The sequence below is a fragment of the Podarcis gaigeae genome (assembly GCF_964106915.1).
Source record: "Podarcis gaigeae genome assembly, chromosome: 4".
NCBI classification, from domain to species: Eukaryota; Metazoa; Chordata; class Lepidosauria; order Squamata; family Lacertidae; genus Podarcis; species Podarcis gaigeae.
The window spans coordinates 102,255,117-102,281,318 of NC_139677.1; the positions used below are offsets into that span (position 1 = coordinate 102,255,117).

The 26,202-nt window shown below is 46.5% G+C and overlaps 1 protein-coding gene across 1 annotated transcript in view; it reads left to right on the top strand.

The window, feature by feature from the left end:
- LOC310843429 (uncharacterized protein) overlaps positions 1 to 21,447 on the top strand; it is a 41,323-nt gene extending 19,876 nt beyond the window's left edge. Inside the window, exons 4-6 of the mRNA XM_083736809.1 lie at positions 12,737 to 12,819; positions 16,435 to 16,561; positions 19,995 to 21,447. Of these exons, the coding sequence (XP_083592935.1) occupies positions 12,737 to 12,819; positions 16,435 to 16,561; positions 19,995 to 21,085 (1,301 nt within the window). The 3' untranslated portion in view covers positions 21,086 to 21,447. The remainder of the gene's footprint in view (positions 1 to 12,736; positions 12,820 to 16,434; positions 16,562 to 19,994) is intronic.
- Positions 21,448 to 26,202: the final 4,755 nt, after the last annotated feature.

The window sequence follows — 26,202 nt, forward strand, 5'->3', positions numbered from 1 at the left end:
AATTATACACAAAAATTGGGTCCCCCTTTGGGAAATAACATACTGTCAGACACAGCATTCCTACATAATAACACACAACAAACTAATGAAATCTCAGTTGCATATCTTGAGGCAATCGTGATCTTTTACATATCTTTTCAATCCTGGGGCACAGAGTCTTGAGGTTTAAGAGATGAGAGAATGTGCTTGCAATTCAACTTTCCCCCCTTTGTCAGCCCCCCCGTCAGTCTATATCCTTTGGAAAGAGATAGCTGCGGCCACTCTGGTGTCTTTTGTTGTTGCTGCTGCAGGTAATAAATAGTCTTGTGATCACAAGGAATTGGGCTGAGGGTTTTCCATCGTTGGGTCTGCGTTGACATCTGTAGAAGGGATATCCTGTAAGCGGGGGGTAGCAGGACGTTTGGGACGTAAAGACACAGTTATAAAGGTAAGAGGTAAAAGCCAAAAGGGGAGAATCTCCTTCAGTTTTCTTGGGAAGCAGAAAACAATAAAAATATTGGCGAGTTAAGCATTTTTTTCATTTCAATATTATTATCACATTTCCATATAATTACGACTGTTATTATATGCTAAAAATGCAAAAAAGAAAAAATATAAAAGGAAAACAAAAGTAAAAAAGGTAGATTACCAGCTAAACAATTTTTTCCAGACAAAAAATAAATGGACTTGACAGAACAGCGGGGTTTTTTTATTTAAAAAATATTATTAAAAAATACAAAGATATTATCAAAACCACACAGTTTGTTACTGGACTGGGACCCTAAGGACTAGGAGGTGAAGGAGGTGATGGTGAAATGGGCACACGATTGTGGCTATCCAATGAAGATGAAAAATGGGGGAAATTATGAAAAAAGACTTAAAATTCACCACATGCCATCTGATTTTTAGATGGTACCTGACCCCATCCAAATCAGTCAAAATAAATAAATATCAGCAATAAGTGTTGGAGATGCAGACAAAATGAGGGAACCTTATTCCACATGTGGTGGACATGTCCCCAAAGGGAAAATAAAATAAAATAAAATATATGCTATTTATTTTAAAGAAAACCAAAGCTTTCCTATTTGATATTCTAACAATAAGCATACCAAATGAAAATAAAAGAGTGTTTCTTTACACTACAACAGCGGCTAGGATGTTAATAGCAAAATACTGGAAAATGAGTTAATATCAACAAAAGATGAGTGGCAATTAAAGTTGTGCTAGTACCTTGAACTAGCCACAATGCCAGAACTTCCAAGAGACTGAGATCTACTCCCAGTAATAAAAATCCTGCCAGTGATCTACCCATTGCCTTTGCCCAGAGTTCTTGAGCTTTTCTCAGGGAGCAGTGACCAGAGTGGTGGAACTCTTACAATGTACCGTATATAGACAGGCGCAGCATTGATTTTAGCTACCTGTGACAGAAATCTGCAGCTGTAAGGTTTTCTTCTCTAAGTGACCCCTTTAAAACAACAAATGTAAAACAAACTTTATCCATACACAAGTTTGTTAATTTGTTAAAATATGTTGGATTATGACATTATATTCATTTATATTAGAGTAAAAACAACAGATGGACCCCATGAGAGCAAAACAGGGCATTATTCCGGAAATCCTTGTCTGTTGGAGCCAGCCGTCACAAGTGGCAGTTGTTTAGTATAAAATAAAGACACAGAAGTCAGCAATATTTCCATAGTAAGAGAGAGAGCAGCTCATTCAGACTTCTCTCCGATCACTTTTTATTGTTCTTTGTTCTGTCCAGCCGCATGGCTGCATTCCAATGTCTCATGTTACCTCATCCGGTCAAGCTTTTATTGCACCCATGCCATATAAGGTCATTACATTCCAATACCTTGTAAAGCTCAGAGTGCTGGTCATGAGGTCCGGAGGTACCCTGCAGTATTTACAAACCTCTGCCATGGCTTTATGACTCCCACATGCCCTCTTTTTTAATATTTTAATCAGCGCCATAAATGTCCGTTCCAATATGGTTATATCGAGTGCGATAAGCGACTCTTGTGAGACTGGAGAACCATGCAGTACATACAGAAATTAAAGAAGGAATACATTGTATATAGCAACACAAAATAATGCAAATAACTACTATAATAATCACTAAAATCAATAAATGTCGAAGCCAACTTCCATCCGGAAGCCAAGAATATACGAATTCTGATTCCAAGCTGCATGGTAGGCTTCCTTTGTAGTTTATAGCCATGCACTGGTGTCACTCCTATAGCACTGAGATTGGTCACTGTATGTTCCTGTAAGAGAACAAGAGCTATTAAAAGTGAATTTCAATGTATATTGACAGTTTGGATATATGCCCCATGATTCTTTCCCCTCTCTAATTTGAAAACAAACGGGGGCAGGCATACACACCCAACATTTAGAAGCATGCAATAAACTGGTAAACTTAATCATATCTTGTACAAAAATATTATCCCTCTATATCTTATGATAATTTTCTCCCCTAAAAGTCTTATTCAACAAAGCTGTTCTTATAGTTCGAGAGTGGCTGAGCCGTGGATGCTGCCAGCCAGAGTAGGATTCTGATGACAGCGGCTTGCCAGCTGATAAGGTGAAATATGGTGGTTTCAACTGGACTGGGTCGTCTGCTTCTCTTCCTTGTATAACGGTGCAGCAAAGGATGGCAAGGCAAATGGTTAGGAAGGCGCTTCCGCGGTTGAAGATGCCATGGCCGCATGCATCGAGCTGGAACCCACAAAGGCTTGTCCTCTATGTCCACTGCCGCGTATGCGCGTCCCCACGTAATCAGCGGGACAGGTCCATGCCACGCGGGATCAGGCAAGTGTCGGTACACCACCAAGGGGCGGGGGAGTGCCTCTTCCTTCCTAAAATGCAATTCAGCGGGGGTATGGGTCCTGTTATGTGGATATAAGAGATGGTTAAGCACAAAAAGAACTTGGTGAACAGCCGAAGGGATATCCGCTGTTGGTATGCTTCGGCCGCCAAGCTGTTTAAGCAATAGTGTTTTGAACATCAGGTGTGCTCTTTCCACTATAGCTAGACCTGTGGAGTTAAAGGATATACCATGAGTTAATTTCACATTCCACAACATACAAAATTCCGAAAATGTTTTAGAAATATATGCTGGACCATTATCAGTTTTGATGCGCGCAGGTTTACCCATGACTGAGAAACAGCGAATGGTGTGCTGAATCACACGACGAGCTGTTTCCCCCCCATGGGCGTAGCCCATATGAATCCAGAGTGGGTGTCCACCGTGAGGTGAACCTTGAAGAGTGGAGTCAACAGAGGTGTGTGTGTGACATCCATCTGCCAACACGCCAATGCAGACGTGCCCCTAGGATTGACAGCATCAAAAGGAACGGCCAGCTGAGATTTAGAACAAGTAGCACATAGGGAAACTATATCCCTTGCTTGGGCCAAGGGAATAGAAAACTGCTTAGCCAATGCTTTCGCAGGGAGATGAAAAGTGTTATGACATAGTATAGGATCAGAAAATAGAGAAAAGGCAGAAATGTTCTTCAACGCTGCATCTGCTCTTGCATTGCCCTCTGCTAAATACCCTGGGTGCGATGTGTGGGAGCGAAGATGTGCAACATAATAAAGAAAAACTCTGTGCTGAAGTAAGTCCTGCAGGGCAAGAAACAAGGAAAATAAGTCAGAATCCAAGGAAGAAGTTATATAAGATATTGGTAAAATAGCAAAAAGGTGATATACATACTGAGTATCCACAATAAGATTGAAAGGTTGAGTAGGAAAGGATTGAAAGGCAAGAATCACAGCCGCTAGTTCAGCTCGCTGAGCAGAAGACTGTGGAGGGGTAAATAAACATTTCCATTTTCCTCCCTCCTCCCACGTCACTACTCCCCTACTTCTTGTTCCATCCGTGAAAAGGGTTAGTGCAGAGGGGAGAGGTGTGAGAGACAAGGGGGTAGCCAGAACATAGGTGACCTGTGTCAGAAATGTCAAACGGTCATCCTTTGGAGGATTAAAAATAATGACACCTATAAAATCCGCTAAGGCGATTTGCACGGCAGCATTTGTGATCAATAAATGCTGCTGTTCAGTCTGTGAAAAAGGCAAATAAATTGATGCAACATCAAAACCGCTCAAAGCCATAGCACGTGAACGTCCTTTGATAACAATGTCTGATGTGGATTCAATTACGGAATAAATGTTCTTTGGAAGGGTATAATGCAGATAGTCTTCTTCTTGTCCGTCTGAGCATATAAAATTCCTGTTGGCAACAATGGTGTAGCAAACACTGCCAGATGCAGCTGGTGTTCAGCACCTCTAGGTGGCCCATGCGGAAAAGTTTCGATGCTTCATCCATAAAATGCTGACAAAGTGTAGGGGAGTTCCGCGTGCCTTGTGGCAGAACAACCCACTGATATCGCTGGGTGGGTTGAGAATTGTTATATACTGGCAATGTAAAAGCAAACCGTTCCTGTCTGCTGTGGTCAGTGGGATGAAGACGGTTCAATGTGGCCAAAAGTCAATTGTTCAGAAACAAGCTGTTCAAAAACGAGAGGGTGCCATTGCTGCGGATTTTTCTTTTGGTGGAGGCCATTTTTCTACCCACACTGAGGTATCAGTGATCTTGGTTTGCCACGCTGGAAACGTTGTATCGGTGGCCACAGGCTGGTTTTTATTTTGCGCTGCCACCAGCAGATGGGCCTTGTGGGTGGCTGTACCAACAGACTGACAAATGCGAAGCATGGCTGCTGTGTCTGTGGCAGGATTGTGTATTATCGGGCGCAACGCAACCTTACAATCCTCATTTGCATTTTCAAAGGCCAATTGTTTGATAATTATTTGTTTGGCTTCAGGATTTTCAATTTGTCTACTCACTGCTGTAATCAGCCTGTCCATAAAGGAAGAATATGATTCTCTAGGTTCTTGTCTGATTGAACCCCACCTAGACTGGATACTGGTGGGTTCTGGGATTTTTCTCATTGCTTGTTGAGCAGCAAGAGCAGTATCCCTCAATAATATCTGCAGCAGTGTGGCTTGCACTGAAGCCTGAGCGAAGGGGCCATGCCCCATCATAGCATCCATCACATCTGCGAAGGTAAGATTAGGATTATTCCCTCTTGCTTGTTGCAGTAAAGCAGGAGCATAAGCATGACAGGCGATTTCCCATTCATGGGCAAACAATACACCTGCTGATGGGGGTAAAACTGTACGTGCCAAAAGCTTGATGTCATCTGGCACCAACAGCTGGGCTAATGTGGCTTCTAAAAGAGCCTGTGTGAATGGTGCTTGAAGTCCATTTGTCCTAACTGACAATTGGAGCTCTTTCAAGATTTTAAAGTCAAAAGGTTGGTGCTGGGCTTGCGTTCCTGCTGGAGCACCAGCAGGGGGCACAATAACAGGGAAAGCCATGGTATCCTGAGATAAGGAGCAGGCAAGGACTGCACGTTGAAAAGGGGTAGCTGGTTCTGCTGCTGAAAGAGCAGGGTCATTTCCAGCCAGACCACGGTATTTTTGCAGGATTGGGTCCTCTGGTGAGGAACTGTAGTCTGGAGGTTTGGGTTCTGGGGCTGCAGGCAAAGCAAGTGCTGGAACAGGCGGCATCACAGCAGGCTGGACTAAAGAAGCCGAAGGTTGTGTTGGCAATACAGCCATGGAGATATTTTTTGGTGATAAAGAACTTATAGCATATCGAATTTTACACCAAGCATTTAAAATTCGAATTCCTATGCTGGGATGTCCATGAAAATGAGTCCCGATCTTATCCCAATGTTTTATTTCCCATGTTCCATCCAAAGGGAACCAGGGACAATGTTCATGAATGCACAGAATAAGCTGTATCAAATCACACTCTGGAACTTCCAATTTGTTGGAGGAGAGGAGAAATTTTAAATCTCTTAAAAATTTCTGTTGTAGAGAAGACAGACAGCTGCCCATTTTTCTAAAATCAATATAAAAGGGATAGACTCACCGGGATCCTTAGATGAATAGCGCTTGAAACCCTTTCCGGGCGTGGTGAGTCGATGATATCCACTGCTTAGATCGAAAATCTTCTTAGTCTGCCTCAGACTGTTTGCTTTCAGTTGCTTCTTTTTTCTCTTATAAAAACCTCAGCCGCATCCTTTTATTCTGCCTCAGAGAGGGCACCACTTGTTGGAGCCAGCCGTCACAAGTGGCAGTTGTTTAGTATAAAATAAAGACACAGAAGTCAGCAATATTTCCATAGTAAGAGAGAGAGAGCAGCTCATTCAGACTTCTTCTCCTCTCCGATCACTTTTTATTGTTCTTTGTTCTGTCCAGCCGCATGGCTGCATTCCAATGTCTCACGTTACCTCATCCGGTCAAGCTTTTATTGCACCCATGCCATATAAGGTCATTACATTCCAATACCTTGTAAAGCTCAGAGTGCTGGTCACGAGGTCTGGAGGTACCCTGCAGTATTTACAAACCTCTGCCATGGCTTTATGACTCCCACACTTGTCAACACTGTGGAAATGTAATAGGCTCCAATTTGGACTTTTCATGTTCCACATGAAAGTATTGTCAGGACTGGTCGTTGTCCTCTTCAGATCACCACACAAACGCTTCTTGTTCTTTTATAAAACTTTTTATTGCGTATTAACAAAACAATCTTATAAACGGTCCTTAAATATCATTCCTCAGAGTCACTTATTTCAGATACCTTCTGAGCTCTGCTTCTCCATGACCAGCCACCCTCAAAATGGCGAAGGCGCCCTTCTCTTCGCTTTCCCGCTCTTTTTTCTAACCTCCTGGCTAGAGCTGGCTTGTATCTCCCCTCCTCCGAATCTGAGCTAAAACTTAACCCTTGCCTTTCCTGTGAACAGCCGGTCCCTCCCTGTTGTTCCTCTTGCTTCCTTCTATTAGATTCACTGCTCTCCTTCCCCCCTTGGGGAATGCTTTCTCCCTCTGATAAACTGAAAACTTCTAACTCTTCCCTGACAAGTATGTGGAACATAAACTACCAGATATTGGGTCTTTATGAATGAACTGATTTATTGGGACTTCCGCCTATATTATTGCACTTTATGTGTTGTTTATGTGCAAGATAAACATTTGATATTGTGATAAGTATATATAGAAGAGTATTGTTTATGTGAATCCACAGCCAGTTACGTCTTGTGTGTTTGTACATTCCAGGAACAGCATTCCTGACCCAGATTTTCACAGGAAGTCCCTAAGATGATTCCCCTTTCAAACAGGATACGTGAACCTGGGCCAGTAGGGTCCTCCTCTCCGGCAGACAGACGCCTTCCCCAAAGCCCCGTCCTCCCCCACTTCCCCATGGGGGTCCCCCACACCACCCATCACTCACCAGGATGACTTTGGTCTTCTCCTGCTTGGAGCACTTCAGGGTTCGGAGCCCCCTGAGCTGAGCTGCCTGGCAGTTCTGAATCACCTCCGGCAGGTGCAGCTGATCTTCCTCCAGCAGCTGAAATACAAAGTCAGTTCCTCACGAAGGGAGGGCTTCTCCACCTCCGAGAGGGCAGAGTGGGGGCAAGGAGGGCAGGTCTGAGTCCCTGCTCTGGTTCTCTCCAATACTCACCTCTGAGTGACAGGTGTGCAACCACAGCACATCTGCAAAGAGAAGGACATGGGGACAGGTGAGTCCGTCCCTGAGCACCTGGCAAGGCTATTCCAAGAGTTTTCTCCTGGATTCCAAGCCCTACTGTAGGGGAGGAGGGACATCCCAAGCCTTGGGGGGCAATCCTGGCCTCCTTCAACCAGAATGTGGCTCCCCAGGCCAGGGGTAGGCAAACTAAGGCCTGGGGGCCAGATGCGGCCCAATTGCCTTCTCAATCCGGCTTGTGGACTGTTCGGGAATCAGCGTGTTTTTACGTGAGTAGAATGGGTCCTTTTATTTAAAATTCATCTCTGGGTTATTTGTGGGGCATAGGAATTTGTTCATTCCCCCCCAAAAAATATAGTCTGCCCCCCCATGGTCTGAGGGACGGTGGACCGGCCCACGGCTGAAAAAGGTTGTTGACCCCTGCCCCAGATGGTCAATATCCAGTTTCACTCCACCCTTTTAAAATTTAAATATCAAAACAGATCCCAACTTTCAGGGTATGTTAATCACATGAGTGGAAAGGCTGCTGCTCCACTAGCATAAATAGGACTATACTTCCTTCTCTCACCTTTAAAGTAAACCTCCCCCAACCTCAGCTTCAACACTTCCCCATCCCTGGGCGAAACCCCCTGGCCTTTCATCGGAAGAGCCGCCACCATGCCTGTGGCGTTTACCTCAGCGCAGTGCAGGGACTGACTGAGCAGGTGGTGAGATCATCTCAGCCTTGGACACTTGGCAGGTTCTGAAATGGCTGTGCAGGCCAGATTCACGACCCTGACAGGCTGGATTCGGCCCAGGGAACATAAGTTTGAGGACCCCTGGTCTACAATGACTGGGACATTCTGCATGCCAAGCAGATGCTCTAGGGCTCCCCATGTTTCAATAGCCTTTCAATGTTATGCTATTAGCAACCATGGAGATTCCACCTGCCTCTTTCATTATAATAATAATAATAATAATAATAATAATAATAATAATAATATATTTATACCCCGCCAATGTGGCTGGGTTTCCTCAGCCACTCTGGGCGGCTTCCAACAATATATTAAAATAAAATAGTTACAGATAGGTAGCCGTGTTGGTCTGCCATAGTCAAAACAAAAAAAAATCCTTCCAGTAGCACCTTAAAGACCAACTAAGTTAGTTCTTGGTATGAGCTTTCGTGTGCATGCACACTGTATCTGAAGATACGAAAGCTCATACCAAGAACTAACTTAGTTGGTCTTTAAGGTGCTACTGGAAGGAATTTTTTTTTGTAAAATAAAATAGTCCATCAAATATTAAAAGCTCAATCCGGCTCATGGACTATTCGGGAATCAGCGTGTTTTTAGATGAGTAGAATGTGCCCTTTTATTTAAAATTCATCTCTGGGTTATTTGTGGGGCATAGGAATTCGTTCATTTCCCCCCAAAAATATAGTCTGGCCCCCTACATGGTCTGAGGGACTGTGGACCGGCCCATGGCTGAAACAGGTTGCTGGCCCCTGCCCCAGGCTGACGAGATAGGACTATACCTCCTTCTCCCACCTTTAAAGTAAACGTCTGTGTAACGAAACCGAATTGATCCAAGTCTGCCTTCCTCTGCCAACCTCAACTTCGCTCTTCAAGCCAAAAGACAACACTTCCGTGTCCCCGGGGTGAAACCCGCTGGCCTTTCATTGGTAGAGCTGCCACCATGCCAGTGGCGTTTACCTCAGTGCTGCACGAGGAATGACTAAGCGGGTGGCGAGATGCTTTCAGCCTCAGACACTTGGCGGGTTCTGAAATGGCCGTGCAGGCCAGATTCACGACCCTGGGGGGCTGGATTCGGCCCGTGGGACATAGTTTGAGGACCCCTGGTCTACACTGACTGGCAGCAGCTCCCCAGAGTTTCAGGCAGGGATTTCATCCAGCCCTTGAAGGAGATGTCAGGGGCTGACCCTGGGACATTCTGCATGCCAAGCAGATGCTCTAGGGCTCCCCATATTTCCCTAGCCATTCAATGTTATGCTATAGCAACCCTGGAGATTCCACCTGCCTCTTTCGAAAGGAGAACACCCTCCTGATCTAATAATAATAATAATAACAATAATAATAATAATAATAATATATTTATACCCTGCCCACCTGGCTGGGTTCCCAAGGCACTCTGGGCAGCTTCCAACAAAATATTAAAATACAATAGTCCATCAAATATTAAAAGCTTCCCTAAACATAAAAATAACAACAATCCATTTTCAGTCCATTGAATTAGCAATTAAGCATTTCTGGAAAGGGAAATGGCATACTTTTGTATATTAACATAAAAAGCATGCATAAGAAAGTATTGCTCATTTATGATGAGAATAGGATTTATTTATTTTGAACTTCGCTGGGTTCCTCCTTGGCAGCCAGTGTGATTGTTTCAGCAGGGCTAGAACTCAGGACCCGCTGCCTTCAGGGACATCTAAGAGCAGTTGGGCAGGGGAAAGGTCTCCCTTGGGAGGTGGGGGACTCTCCTTCCTTGGAGGTTTCTAAGCAGAGACCCGACGGCCATCTGCCATGGATGATTTAGCTGAGATTCCTGCATTGCTGGGGGTTGGACTAGATGACCCTGGGATCCCCTCCTATCTCTCCACTCCTGAATTCTAGGAGGAGCTTCCTTGCCTCCTGCAAAGCCCTTTTCCCTGCAAGCTCTTCCTCTGGTTTCTGGCCAAGGGAGGGAGATGCTCAGAGTCCAGCCAAGAGCCTCACCCCCAAAAGGATATCTGGGCATGGGCCTAGCCAGGGGGGCAGTTGCCTCCCTTAATCCATAAAAAATAATAAGAATCTGGGGTTCTGCCAAGCGAGAGAGGGCTGAGCTGGAGGGACTCGGCTTGGCAAGGGTTAAAGGGAAGTGAGCTGCCTTCCTAGAGAGGCCAGGAAGCAAGAGGGGGCCAGGTCCTCCAGAGCCAAGGCCCCTCCCTCCCCAGTCCTTTCCTTGCTTTGGGGTCTCTCCTGCAAGGGCTGCCTCGCTGTCCCCTCCTGGGATCTGGTGAGTCGCCTCTCTCTCCCCCCAGAGGGTGCAGTGGGGAGACGGGGGGGGGGGGGTCCCAGGGCTGCAGCAGGGGAGGGTGCCTGGGGGGTCTGATCAGGGAGGGGCCAGGTCTGCCACGCTCTCCTTCCTGGAGATCAGAGGATCCCAAACTCATTTGCCCCCCCACTTTCAGAAAAAATCTCCCTTTAAACAAAGGAGTCCCTGGGACTTTAACTCTGTGTGACATCGCTCAGCCTCATTGCACAACAGAGGAAACATGTGCAAATGGTTTTCCAAAGCTGGACGAGGAGGTGGACTAGCCCCCCCCCCAAAAAAAGAAAACACGTGGAGGAAGGAAGAAAGGAAAGGTGAGAGAGAAAGGCCAGGAACAAAGAGAGGGATCCCAGCCCATAGTCTGGCTGCTGCATTGTGGACCAGTTTCCCAGTCGTCTCCCAGGGCAGCTTCCCACGGAGGCCACTGCAGCAATCCCCTCGCACCCAGAGCAGGGCATCCCAGGACCACATCCTCTCTGTCCCAAAGGGATTGTTGCTGGCAAAGCAGCCAGAAATGGGCGCTGCTACTCACCGAGCCTCCAGGGACCTTGGCATCAATGGCTGTGTGTGTGTTAATAATAATAATAATAATAATATAAGAATAAAAAATTACCCTCCTAAATTTCAAGGGAGATGTCTTTGGCCCTGCCCACTTGGCCCTTAGGGGGTTGATCAGATACATACCTGGCCCTCAGAGCAAAGAAAAAGGGACCCCGCCCCAGAAGTCTAGTCTGAGAGTGGCAGAGAGTCCAAGTGCAAGAAAAGGAGACAGAAGTAGCGGAGTGGGGGTGGGGAGTAACTCCTGAGGACCCCCACTAGAACCAAGCATCCATTTTTCACAAGATAGAAAGGACTCGTCATCAGTTGACTGGAAGGATGGAGAAACCTGGTTGATTAATCTCACAGAAATCCCTTCAGTTGCCTCCAAATTTTGCATTGCTAGAAGGCTAGAGACTTGTTTCTTCTCCTCTTCCTCTTTCGTTTTAAAAAGATAGCTCAGGGTCTGGCATCTGGTGCAGTCCAGCCCTGGTTCCCAGCAAGACTCATCTATGCTTGCTCAGGGAACCATTTTTTCCCGTCCTACAAATTCTGTAACAGAACAATGTATTTGCTTTGTAGGATTTGCTAGAGCCCCTCATTAAGACTGACAGAACTTGTCAGAAGACCAAAGGGTTCCTTCCGATCTCTCAGAGGCTTCCTGAGAGCACAGATGGAAGAGCAAGACTCAGCTGGCCCTGGAACAGGAAGAGGCCGTGCCAGCCAAACTGGGAGCAGTGGGGGGTTCTGGGAAAACCCAGTGCAGAAGATCCTGGGTGAGGAGGACACCCTCTGCTCAGAGGTGCAGAGCCAGCAGTTGAGGCAGTTCTGCTGCCAGGAGGCCAAAGGACCCCGAGAGGTTTGCAGCCGACTCTACCACTTTTGCCACCAGTGGCTGAAGCCAGAAAGGCACACGAAAGCTGAGATGCTGGACCTGGTGATCTTGGAGCAGTTCCTGGCTGTCCTTCCCCTGGAGATGGAGAGCTGGGTGAGGAAATGCGGAGCGGAGACCAGTTCCCAGGCGGTGGCCCTGGCCGAAGGTTTCCTCCTGAGTCAGGCAGAGGAGAGAAAGCAGGTGAGAGAGACTTTCCTCTGGTTACTCCCAAGCGGCTCCAAACAGGACAGAGAATATCCCATAATGGTCTGCTGATGGCCCATCCTTTTTCTGGGAAAGCATCCATGGAATGAGATCTCACACCCTTCAAGTCTTTGTCATTCTCTTTCTAGTATTTCTCCCCATTCTCTGGTTTGAATCATTGTGGTTTTTTTCAGGGAAAGGATCTCTTTGCAGAAATGGACCTGGATTCCTGTGAGGCAGAGAGGCCTCCATTGGACACCAGAGAGAGGTCACTGGGTAAGGAGGAAGGAGGTTTTTCTCTGTTTAGTCTCATTCTGTTGGTTTTCCAACTCATCTGAGGGTTCTTTTCATCTTGTTTTGGTGGGAGACAGTTGGGAAGAAGGGTCCAGAAGAGGGGAGATGTATTTTTTCACAACAAACATATGAAATGGGCACAAACGTCCAAATACTCTCAGTAGGTCCGTCCTTCTCAAAGGCCCATCTGCAGTTAGAGATGCCCTGTTTCACCTGTGAGAGAAGCAGGCACTCCAGGCGTCCTGATCACCTTTTCTCTCTTGCAGGTGACAGAAGGATGCCGGCAAGACCTCCTGATCCACCTTTTCATGGGGGCAGAAGGGAAGCAGCGGCTGTGGAACCAGATCAGGTCAGGGGAAGCTGCGTTGTGGGGACAGAGACTGAGGAATGGAGCAATGCCATGGACTAGTTGGTCACAGAGGAATTGTGGGAGGAAGCAGCTGGGGAACCAGGAAGGGAAGACGGCTCAGAGCCGAAGGAGTGGAGGTAGAAGAAGGATGGGTGGTCAGAGGGGGAAGAGGGAGAAGCCTGGGAAGATGAGGTGTCAGAAGCTGAAGGGCTTACAGGGCTTAGTGAGCTGGGAGACTCTGTGGCAGAATGCAGAGCAGAATCAGAGGCAGAAGAGGAAGGAGGCGAGTGGGAGAGGAAGGTCGAGAGACAGAGGTGAGTCAGGATAAGTTCGAGCCACAGGTGGCTCCCTCTTCTTTTTCCAGAAGCCACCCTCCCTGCTTGTCTCTCAGAGCCAGGAGACCCTGTGCATTGCAGGAATCTCTGCTAGATCATCCAAGACAGATGGCCATTCAAAACAGGCTTGATCACTGAATGCTCAGATTGGTTTCTAAGCAGTGGACAAATGAGGACAAATTGTGGCCTGGATTCACCTAACCAGCCCCATTGGCTGTAAAAAGGGGCCTGCCCCCCATTCCTCCCCCTCTCCATGCCCCCATGAACCCCTGGAATTTGGCTCTAGGGCATTGGGAGGGAACTCCCCAGAACAGCTCACGAGGAGAGTAGAATGTGGATCCTTCCATTGGGGAAACTGGAATGCTTGCGTAGGCAGAATGACCTGGAAAACACAAAGTGGAGTACCACTTATGTGCACAAAGATGAATACCCATAATTAAAACTTAGAATAAAATAAGCATCCATAAATAAAATGTGCAGCAAAGCAATCCTCTTGAAACAACTCCCCTGCGTGAGTGCCTGAGGGCCCTGCTCCTGCCACTCACCGCCTGGCCCAGGGCGTGGCCTGACAGGCCTCATAAGGACGGTTGCTGCTGCTGCCCCTGCTGCCAGGAGGACTCGGAGCAGTGCAATGTTCTTTTTAAAATGTTTTTTAAAATTTTCTATTTTCCTTTTTGATTACTTTTTTTGTGGGGGGGTGGGGTGGATGTTAAGACCAGAGCATGTCATTACAGAGGAGGTAGGTTTAGTCGTTGTTTGAGGACTATCCCTGCCTCTGGGTCTGGTCCTGACTGGACGGATTCTAGAACCAGCAAGGGTTACCCACATGACCAGAAGGTTCTGCTGTGCAATGCCAGGTCAATGATTCATAAAACCACTGCCATCCATGACTTGATCATGGATGAAGGACGTGACCTGGCATGTGTAACAGAGACTTGGTTGGATGAAACAGATGGGCCTGTCCTTGCCGCTGCTTGTCCACCAGGTTTCACTTACACACAGCAACCCAGGCCTTGTGAGCGGGGAGGGGGTGTTGCAGTTCCATGGTCAGATCACTTCCTGGTGCAGCTGGACTTTTCCGCGACCTTTCCCCTCTGCAGGGAGGTGCGACCGATTTGGATGGTCCGCCCCCGCCACTTAATGGATCCAAATGGTTTCCAGAGAGTGGTAGGGGATGCTTTATCCCATGTTGATGGCCTTTCAGCTGATTCCCTGGTGGCACGCTGGAATGTGGAGTTAACCAGGGCTATTGACTGTTTGGCTCCAAAGCGCCCTCTCCGATTGCATGGAGCCCAGACAGCCCCATGGTTTTCCACGGATCTGAGGGAACAATCGCTGAGACAGCTAGAGCTCTGGTGGCGGATAACTCATTCTGAAGCTGACCAGACACGGGTTAGAGCTCAATGTCGAGCCTACCAAGTGGCGGTAGCAACGGCGAAGAAGACTTTCTTCACCGCCTCAATTTCATCTGCGGAAAACAATAGCAGGAGACTTTTTCAGGTGGTTCGCAATTTAGTGGAACCACCTGCTACATCAGGGCCCAGTATGGCCCACATGATCTCCTGCAATGATTTTGCAAAGTTTTTTGCCGATAAAGTCGCTCACATTCAGGAAGAGGTAGACTCCACCGTGGAAGCAGGGCTGGTGCAGGAGAGTGCTAGTCTCCTGTCTAGTCAAGTTGCGTGGGATCAATTCCAATCTGTTACCTCCAAGGATGTGGACAGGCTGCTTGGACGATTGAAAAATATCACCTGTCTCCTGGATCCTTGCCCATCCTGGCTTATAAAAGCTAGCCGGGAAGGGCTGGGAGATGGGCTTCGTGGGGTCGTGAATGCTTCTCTCTGTGAGGGAGCCTTCCCAGACCCGCTGAAAGAGGTGGTTATCAAACTGCTTATTAAAGAACCATCTTTAGATGCTGCCAATATGGCTAACTATCGCCCAGTCTCAAATCTTCCATTCTAGGGCAAGGGGATTGAGCGAGTGGTTTCTGAACAATCATAACATCCTTCTGGACCGTCTTGAGGGGCTGGGAGATGGGGGCACTGCCATACAGTGGTCCCGCTCCTTCCTCCTGGGCCGTGTTCAGAAAGTGGTGGTGGGGATGAGTGTTCAGACCCCTGGGCTCTCACTTGTGGGGTGCCTCAGGGTTCCGTCCTCTCCCCCATGCTTTTCAACATCTACATGCAGCCGCTGGGAGAGATCATCAGGGGGTTTGGGCTGGGTGTTCATCAGTATGCGGAAGATACCCAGCTCTACCTCTCTTTCAAACAGGAACCAGTGAAGGAGGTGAAAGTCCTGTGTGAGTGTCTGGAGGCTGTTGGAGGATGGATGGCGGCAAACAGATTGAGGTTGAATCCTGACAAGACAGAAGTACTGTTTTGGGGGGACAAGAGGCGGGCAAGTGTGGGGGACTCCCTGGTCCTGAATGGTGTAACTGTGCCCCTGAAGGACCAGGTGCGCAGCCTGGGAGTCATTCTGGACTCGCAGCTGTTCATGGAGGCACAGGTCAATTGTGTGTCCAGGGCAGCTGTTTATCAGCTCCATCTATTACGCAGGCTGAGACCCTACCTGCCAGCAGACTGTCTCACCAGAGTGGTGCATGCTCTGGTTATCTCTCGCTTGGAGTACTGCAATGCGCTCTATGTGGGCCTATCTTTGAAGGTGACCCGGAAACTACAACTAATCCAAAATGCGGCAGCTAGACTGATGACTGGGAGTGGCCACCGAGACCACATAACACTGGTCCTGAAAGACCTGCATTGGCTCCCAGAATGTTTCCGAGCACAATTCAAAGTGTTGGTGCTGACCTTTAAAGCCCTAAATGGCCTCGGTCCTGTATACCTGAAGGAGCATCTCCACCTCCATCGTTCTGCCCAGACACTGAGGTCCAGCGCCAAGGGCCTTCTGGCGGTTCCCTTGCTGCAAGAAGCCAAGTTACAGGGAACCAAGCAGAGGGCCTTCTTGGTACTGGCACCCGCCCTGTGGAATGCCCTCCCACCAGATGTCAAAGAGAAAAATAACTACCAAACTAAAGGCAGCCCAGTTTTGGGAAGCTATTAATGTTGAATAGATTATTGTATTTTAGTGTTTTCTTGGAAGCCGCCCAGAGTTCTTGCTGGGGAAACCCAGCCAGATGGGCAGGGTATAAATAAATAATAATAATAATAATTATTATTATTATTATTAGTAGTAGTAGTAGTAGTAGTAGTAGTATTAACTGGAAAGAAACAATAGAGTATTGTGTAGCAGATCATATTTCTGCTGTCCCTTTTTCTTTTAGGATCCGGTGTGCTTTGAAGATGTTGCTGTTCGTTTCACGGATGAGGAGTGGGCGTTGCTGGATCCTGACCAGAGAGCTCTGCATAAGGACGTCATGGAGGAGAATTGTGGGATCGTGGCCTCTCTTGGTAAGGCTCCCTGTGGGATCGTCATATCTGCCTGGAAATTTAAAAAATACCTCTATGGGACCAACCTCATATATTTTTACAGAGCTCAACATACTCCCTATAACACCTGGGAACCTAACACCCCCACAATAAAGAGTTAATTACAGTTTTTTCTTTGAACAATCTCAGCTTCAGAATTGTTAGGAAAACTAAGTACTTTCAGGTTTTTGTTTTTGCTCCTGTCAGTCTTGGGTTGACCATAGAGACAACTGGTAGCAAAGCTCAGGTGCTGCCAGCCAGAGAAGAAGCAGGCCTAGGGAGAGGAGAGTTAGCAACTGAAGTCAGAGAGGAGGGGGAGAGGAACTGTAATCTGAGCTCTGAAGAAAGGGGAGAAGAAAAAGGGAGACGGAGTGACAGACAGCTGTGTGAGAGCTACAGGAGTGAGTCAGAAGTTGGAATGCAGGAATGTCTCAGAGGTCTAATCTCAGAGGTCTGAAAACTGGTCCAGACAGGTGAAAGATACTGGTAGAGAAGGTGGGGGCTTCCGTGCTGGGGAAGGGGGAGGAGCTCAGTCCGGGCAACTCCTTCTTGTGGGGAGGACGATGAGTAGAGGAGCTCCGTCCAAGTTTGTTGTTTTAGCAATACATCTGAAATTATTAACAGCCAGAGTCTTCTCACGTTTGTGGGACAGACCAAGCCATAACAAGGACTGACATTGGAGATGGAGGGGATGCCATGACTGGGCCAAACAAAATCCATCCCAGAGAAGAGCTAGGCTTATGGAATCTCAGGTAGCAGTAGCAGTGATGAGGATGAGGATGATACAGTGGTACCTCGGTTTACAAACTTAATTTTTTCCAGAACAGGTACCACTGTAGTAATAATAATAACTTTTTGTAATGGCTTGGCTCTCCCACAGAAGCGAGACACTGGCAGTAATTATCTCAGGTTTATTGTTCAAACACATAAATCACTCCGGAGCTCCTTCACTCCGTGTCTGACTTCCAAGTTTGTAGTTGCCAAGTCTAAACTCCGCCCCTTCCTCTTCTTCCAAGAGGGGAAAAAACCCTTTCGCTTCCACTCTTTCCCCTCCTCTCACTGACCTTTTCCCGCCTTCGAGTTTTGGGGCTAGCTATTCCTGGTCTCTCCCCTTCTGTCTCTGAGCTAAGATTGGTATTTTGTGGATCTTTGCTATCTGCTGCCTGCTCTCTGTTCTCTGAAGCTCTGCCACTCGGCTGCCCCTCCTCCCTCTCACCTTCCAGCTCACATTCCAGTGTCCTTATCTCTCTTTGCCTGCTTTCATACATTCCAGCCTCTGTCAGCTCCGGAACAAAGCTGACAATTTATTTCTACCCTGCCCACCTGGCTGGGTTGCCCCAGCCACTCTGGGCGGCTTCCAACACATATATAAGCATGAAACATAAATAATAATATTCTGATGCCATATAAAAAGAACATTAACTTAAAATGAACAACTTATACTGGTGGCCAAAATTGTGGAAACCTTTTGTGAAAAGTGTATTTCTGAGGTTTGATGGCTCATAACACCACTTTTGTGTGGAGTAATACCATAAAATTATATACCAATGGAAAGATAATTTAATGAAGAATGTAATGTAATGACTTTTATGAAGGAGTATTTATTGGAACAGCAGTCATAAAGAAAAAACGTGAAACCTTTGGTAACCATTGCTAACCTTTAGCTTTCATTACGGCCTTACAACGCCTTCCCATGAAGTGAACCAAGTTTTTAGTTCTGCAGCTGTAAGAATGTGAAACCAAGACTGAATTACGGCCTCTGTTAATTGGGTTTTATTGCTGGATTGCTTCTAACAAAGAATTTTCTTTAGTTGGCTCCATAGATTTTTGATTGGGTTAATGTTTGGGTTATTCCCAGGCCCTTACGGCAGTGGAATAGGATTATCTTGAAAGCACCGTTTGCACACAGCAGCAACAGGACATGGAGCTGAATCTTGTTGAAATAGAAAAATAAATAAATAAATAAATAAATAAATAAATATGCTTCAGTATCTGTGAAAGATCACCTGCGGAATGCTTCAGTTTGGGCTAAAGTATTTCATTTATGTATTTTGGGGCACTTACATTCCCATTAATGACGCAAATTCTGCCCACACCTTTTGCTGCTATGCAACCCCAGATCATCACACTATCTGGGTGTTTCACGGTCGGTGTAAAGTATCATGTAAATCTTCTCTGATTCTTCTCCTCGCGTATTTCATGCTATCACTACCAAGCATGGAGATTTGGCTCTCATCCCTCCAAATCACACTGTCCCATTGTTCCACTGTCCACTTAACAAGGGTTTAGTCATGGCGTGGTGTAGTGGTTAAGAGCGGTAGACTCGTAATCTGGTGAACCGGGTTCGCGTCTCCACTCCTCCACATGCAGCTGCTGGGTGACCTTGGGGCAGTCACACTTCTTTGAAGTCTCTCAGCCCCACTCACCTCTCAGAGTGTTTGTTGTGGGGGAGGAAGGGAAAGGAGATTGTTAGCCGCTTTGAGACTCCTGAAGGGGAGTGAAAGGTGGGATATCAAATCCAAACTCTCCTCCTCCTCCTCCTCCTCCTCCTCCTCCTCCTTCTTCTATCTTTTCAAGCTTTGCTTGAGTGATAGCAATGGCTTTTTCCTTAGAACTCTAACATTTAGACCAATCCTTGCACTCAACTTCACATTACATTGTGCCATGTCATCTTGTATACACCCAGATGATATTCTTCTGTCATGTAGGGACAGTCTCTCTATTCTTCGATCGTCACTTGCCTATGTGCACCTTTTCCTGCCTTTACCAGTCTGATTTTGTAGTCACTGAGTCTCCTTATACCTCTTCCAAAATATAGAAATGCCAGCTTTGGTTAAGTATTCCCCAATTTTTCTTCTAATTTCTTCATAACCGTAGCCCTGTTCACTTAATAGTACAATTTTACATCGCTTTCTGGGTGACCAGTCAACTCTTTGTGCCATTTCTATAATTTTATTATGTTTTTCAACCTCACTAAATGAAAGAAGACAGAAAACCAACCAACTTGTTAGCAATCACGTAACACACTGACAAAAGTCAACCTAAGCAAGTTGTGCTTCCTTTTACTGGTTATTTGGCTATAATGTTTCATAAAATATGGATAGTTAAACCAACTTTGTTGAATTGCATTCTTCATTAAATTATCTTTCCATTGATATATAATTTTATGATAGCACTCCAAAAGAAGCAGAGTTTTGAGCCATCAAACCTCTGAAATGCACTTTTCTCCAAAAGGCTTCTGCAATTTTGACCACTACTGTATATCAAACAAAGCAACATTCAACAACACATCAGAATCTCATAATAAATATGTTGATTAATGACAAACAACACAGGTAATGAACACCCCCCGAGCTCCCTTCAGTTCTTCTCCATTTGTTCATGCGTGTCTAACCCCTTTTTGTCTCCATTGCAGATTGTAATGAATCGGAAATCGAGAACAAAGGTGACCAAGATAAAATCCCCAGAGAGGAGAAGCCACGTAAAAATTTAGAGTGTGGAGAAAGCTGCAGTCAGAGCTCCCATTCCACTTCCCATCAACAAAATCTCATTGGAAAGAAACCATATCAGTGTGTGGAATGTGGAAAGAGCTTCAGTAAGAAGGACAGTCTTACTTCCCATCAAATAATTCATACAGGGGAGAAACCCTATCAGTGTATGGAATGTGGAAAGAGCTTCAGGAGGAAAGACAATCTCATATTTCATCAAAGAATTCATACAGGGGAGAAATCCTATCAGTATGCGGAATGTGGAAAGAGCTTCAGTCACAGCTCCAGTCTCACTTCCCATAAGCGAATTCATACAGGGGAGAAACCCTATCAGTGTGTAGAATGTGGAAAGAGCTTCAGTCAGAGCTCCCATCTCACTTGCCATCAAATAATGCATACAGGGGAGAAACCCTATCAGTGTATGGAATGTGGAAAGAGCTTCAGTCAGAGCTCCCATCTCACTTGCCATCAAATAATTCATACAGGGGAGAAACCCTATCAGTGCTTTGAATGTGGAAAGAGCTTCAGTCACAGCCACAGTCTCACTTCCCATCACAGAATTCATACAGGGGAGAAACCCTATGAATGTGTGGAATGTGGAAAGAGCTTCACTGATAGCTCTTCTCTCACTTCCCATCAAAGAATTCATACAGGGGAGAAACCCTATCAGTGTGTGGAATGTGGAAAGAGCTTCAGGAGGAAGGACCAACTCACTTGCCATCAAAGAATTCATACAGGGGAGAAACCCTATCAGTGTGTGGAATGTGGAAAGAGCTTCAGGAAGAGCTCCAATCTCACTTCCCATCAAAGAGTTCATACAGGGGAGAAACCCTATCAGTGTGTGGAATGTGGAAAGAGCTTCAGGAGGAAGGATCAACTCACTTGCCATCAAAGAATTCATACAGGGGAGAAACCCTATCAGTGTGTAGAATGTGGAAAGGGCTTCAGTCAAAGCTCCAAACTCACTTCCCATAAAAGAATCCATTCAAAGGTCAGAAAAACCATTTTACAGCTTTAGGAGCTAAGAAATCCGCACCTTTATTACCTGGCGTTTGGCTGATTGACATCTAATGCCTTTTTAACATGTGGTGTTTTGTGTTTGTATGTTGTAACCATCCTGAGACCTGTAGGTATAGGAATAGGCGCCAATGCTTAAAGACCTAGGCGTCTCCCCCCCCATTAAATTTTTAATTTGGCCTGTGGCGTTTGCCCTCCTAGGTGTATGGCATCATACTGGGTCATAAGGAAAGGGTTAACTAAGTGTAAAATGATTAACCAATAGGAACCCAAGGGGAGGAATTAGAGTTGTTAAGAAGTGTCTGGAGTTAGAGAAGGGAGAGGGAGGATAAGTCTGTGGGTTGGGCTAGTTTGATGCGAGAGAGAGAGAGAGAGAGAGAGAGAGAGAGAGAGAGAATATCTGTTAAGAGGAGTCAGTTAAACAGCTGGGATAATCAGTTAGAAGGTATTAGGAAGGTATAGGCCGGTAAAGAAACTAAGGTTAAGAAACTGACAAGAAAAATTATCTGAAACCATAAACTATAAACTTGTTAATGCTTATAAAATAAACTTGTTTATTTGGCTTAATGTTAACAACTGTCTAGACTCAGTGTGTACCTGAGAGAAATGGGTTGGTGGCAGCGGGGAAGCGATCACAGTGGTGGCACAGGGATCAATAGACCGTCAAACATCTGGGGACCCTGTGTGGTCACCATAAGGCCACCCCCCAGGTTATTTTGGTTTTTTCCCAAATGCAACCTTTTATTCTTCTGCAACTTGCCATACAATTTCTCTTTCAATTTGCCCTCTTATAAAACAAAAAAAATAAACATACAAAGGAGGAAAACAAAATACAAGAAAATACAAATGTGGACAGGTCCCATCTTTACTGGCCAAACTTGGGTCCCCAGCAGCTCCTGGACTACAGTTCCGATCATCCCTCCCCATTGGTCCTGCTACTTAGGGATGATGGGAGTTGTAGTCCAAAAACAGCTGGAAACCCAAGTTTGCTTTAAAGGGAAGGTAGGCTGGCCCTGTGACACCGTCTGCTGGACAAAAGCACTGCCCCAGAATGTGAACCACCCCCAGTACTGCTAATTGGAATTTAAAGAGCTCAAAACTGAAGTTTGATCGGCACTTCAACCTCTTGGGAGCTTCTAGGCGCTTTCTGCACCACCTAGAGTACCCACAGAATTGTGGCGTCTACTGGCAACACACAGAGGAGAACAAATGAAAGACAAACACAAGGGGCAGGGAAAAACCTGGAAAGGGCCATATCAAATGGACATCCGTTGTGAAGAGGTCACTTTCCCCACTGCTGAACAATGCCACAGGTAGAGGAGATGGAATGCTAGAAGTGTCTCTGGGGCAAGGGGAGCTGCTGGGAAGTTGAACTACGGGCTCAAAATATTACTGTTTTAAAAGGCAGCTTCCTGGTAGCTCTGCATCACCTGGAGCAAGAGATCTTGTTCTGGCTCCAGCAAAAGTCAGGCTGTCAGTTCCTCACAACTGAAAGTCCCGGAGGCGGGGATGAGGTCTTTGGGATCCTCTCCCTCATAGCTGTCAACTTTTTCCTTTTGTTGCAAGGAATCCTATTCAGAATAAGGGAATTTCTCTTCAAAAAAGGGAAACGTTGACAGCTATTCTCTCCCTACTCTTGTTTCCTCCAATACTCACCATTGCTGGATGACAAAAGCCTGTGGCACGTCCTCAAGAAGAGAAAAACAAGTAATAAATGAAATAAGAAGCAAAATAAGAAACTGAGAAAATAAGAATCCACTGTTTGCCTCGCCTTGTCCTCCATCAACTGCCAGCAACTGCTCTCTTCTCCACTCGCCTCAGTACTAACCCAAAATGGCCGCCTGCAAGTCTGTGATCCTTGTCACCATGGCAACCCCCTCCCACCTGGACCTGGGCCCACCTGGCTCCACCTATTGGAAGATGATCTATAATGAAATAAAAAAAAAGGTTTAAGATAACCTTTGTTAAAAGACCAGAAGCGTTTTTATTAGGTATTTTAGGGCAGGATTTACCAAAAGATAAGAAAAATCTATTCATGTATGCGACAACAGCAGCCAGAATTTTACTAGTTCAAAGATGGAAAGGCAATGAAATACCAGCGAAAGAACACTTAAATTTCTTTAATTCAGTTATTAAAAGTGGCTCCTCTTACTTAGGGCCCCACAGACCTCATGGGACACCAGAGCAGATTCCTTTGTTGCCTTTTTGAGTCGACCAGCAATGGGGGTTGCATTTCCTTATTTACAGGAGGGCTGTTGCTGAAGCACATGACATGCTCTTCACACTTAGTTATCTATTAGGAACACAGGCACAAATTATTGTATGTGTGTTTGTATTTGCAAACTACCCCAGTCTCTGAGCGGTGAGATTCCAGGGGCCCCAGGCGCTTCCTCATCTTCAGTTTCCTTGGAACGAAAATCGGTGGAGACTGTGTTGTCTTTATGATATCTAGTTTTATTTACTCACATACACAACCGGAGTGTAGGACGGAGGGGCTCACAGCATCAACACCCAAACAGATCTTGCTTCTCTATTAGTGGCAGATTTGGCCCCGGCACAGAGCAAGCTGGTTTCGGGGTTTCCCACAACTCTCTCTGGGTCTTGCTTTCCTATCTAGCAGCCAGGTGAGATGGGAGGGGGGAGGACAGCCCCCCATTAGCTGCATCTCTTGCAACCCAGCTCCTTCGTTGGGGATGCTGAGGAGGACACTCTATGGCCAGCAAAGGCCCTTGTCTTGCCAAGAAACTTGTCTGTGGGAATTGTGCATCCATAATGCTATGGAAAGGGTGAATGTCTTCTAGAATTCTCTGGTGTCACCAGAAGAGGAAGCCGTTCTTTTCAGTTAGGTCTGTTCTCAACTGCAGAGGATGAGTAGCCTTGGGAGCCTCTTGGGGAGATGGAAGTGTTGAAAGGACTGAATCCATGAGGGAGAGCTACTTGCTCTGAGATGGGGGAACCTTCGGGCAAAGGCCAGCAGAGAAGGGATGCTGTTGGCTGCTGGTTTCTGTTGCTCCCCACTTTCCCAAAGGGCATAACATCGGAGGTCCTGTGGGAGGAAAGAGTGTCTCGGAGTCAGGGGCCAGTCTGGGCCAAAGCGGCCCCCATTGCCCCCACCATGGAGTCCCTGGCACTCCTGGACCATGACGGTTGCAGATTTTGGTCTTGGACCAAATTGGGGGCCAAACCGTCAGTATTTCATTCTCCCATTGCTAGTGTAACATGATATCCATGTTTACACCTTCTGTACTGTCTGTGTAAGAATGGAAGTCAGTCTGTAAATCACTTCCATCCTTTCTTCTCTTTTACTCTGACCGAGGAGGAGACGGCTGTGGAAGACAGCTCACACCATGTTTATTTGTTATCTTCTGCTGTAAATAAAGCTTGATGTCACATTTTAACACAGTTTGCAGCACATCTGCAAAGAGAAGGACATGGGGACAGGTGAGTCCGTCCCTGAGCACCTGGCAAGGCTATTCCAAGAGTTTCCTCCTGGATTCCAAGTCCTACTGCAGGGGAGGAGGGACATCCCAGGCCTTGGGGGCAAATCCTGGTCTCCTTCAACCAGAATGTGGCTCCCCAGGCTAAGGAGATGGTCAATATCCAGTTCCATTCCACCCTTTTAAAATTTAAATATCAAAATAGATCCCAACTTTCAGAGCATGTAATTCACAGGAGTGGAAAGACCACTGCGCTACTCATCGAAATAGGACTATACTTCCTTCTCCCACCTTCAAAGTAAACGTAAAGAAACCGAATTGATCCAAGTCTGCCTTCCTCCACCAACCTCAAGCTTCGCTCTTCATGCCAAAAGACAACACTTTCCCGTCCCCGGGTAAAACCCCTGGCCTTTCATTGGTTGAGCCGCCACCACACTTGTGGCGTTTACCTCAGCGGGACGCAAGGACTGACTGAGGGGCGGCGACATGCTTTCAGCCTCGGACACTTGGCGGGTTCTGAAATGGCCGTGCAGGCCAGATTCACGGCCCTGGCAGGCCGGATTTGGCCCACGGGACATAGTTTGTGGACGCCTGGTCTACACTGACTGGGACATTCTGCATGCCAAGCAGATGCTCTAGGGCTCCCCATATTTCACTAGCCTTTCAATGTTATGCTATTAGCAACCGTGGAGATTCCACCTCCCTCTTTCGAAAGGAGAAAACTCACCTGATTAAATAATAATAATAATAATAATAATAATAATAATAATAATATATTTATACCCTGCCCACCTGGCTGGGTTCCCAAGGCACTCTGGGCAGCTTCCAACAAAATATTAAAATACAATTGTCCATCAAATATTAAAAGCTTCCCTAAACATAATAACAACAGCCATCCAGTTTCAGTCCATTGAATTAGCAATTGAGCATTTCTGGAAAGGGAAATGGCATACTTTTGTATATTAGTATGAAAAGCATGCATAAGAAATATTTACTCATTTACTCATTTAATTTATTACTCATTATTACTCATTTTGGCAGGGGAAAGGTCTCCCTTGGCAGGTGGGGGACTCTCCTTCCTTGGAGGTTTCTAAGCAGAGATCAGACGGCCATCCGCCATGGATGATTTAGCTGAGATTCCTGCATTGCTGGGGGTTGGACTAGATGACCCTGGGATCCCCTCCTATCTCTCCACTCCTGAATTCCAGGAGGAGCTTCCTTGCCTCCTGCAAAGCCCTTTTCCCTGCAGGCTCTTCCTCTGGTTTCTGGCCAAGGGAGGGAGATGCTCAGAGTCCAGCCAAGAGCCTCAACCTCAAAAGGATATCTGGGCATTGGCGTAGCCAGGGGGGCAGCTGCCCCCCTAAATCCATAAAAAATAATAAGAATCTGAGGTTCTGCCAAGCGAGAGAGGGCTGAGCGGGAGGGACTCGGCTTGGCAAGGGTTAAAGGGAAGTGAGCTGCCTTCCTAGAGAGGCCAGGAAGCAAGAGGGGGCCAGGTCCTCCAGAGCCAAGGCCCCTCCCTCCCTCCCCAGTCCGTTCCTTGCTTTGGGGTCTCTCCTGCAAGGGCTGCCTCGCTGTCCCCTCCTGGGATCTGGTGAGTCTCCTCTCCCCCCCCCCCAGAGGGTGCAGTGGGGAGACGGGGGGGGGGTCCCAGGGCTGCAGCAGGGGAGGGTGCCTGGGG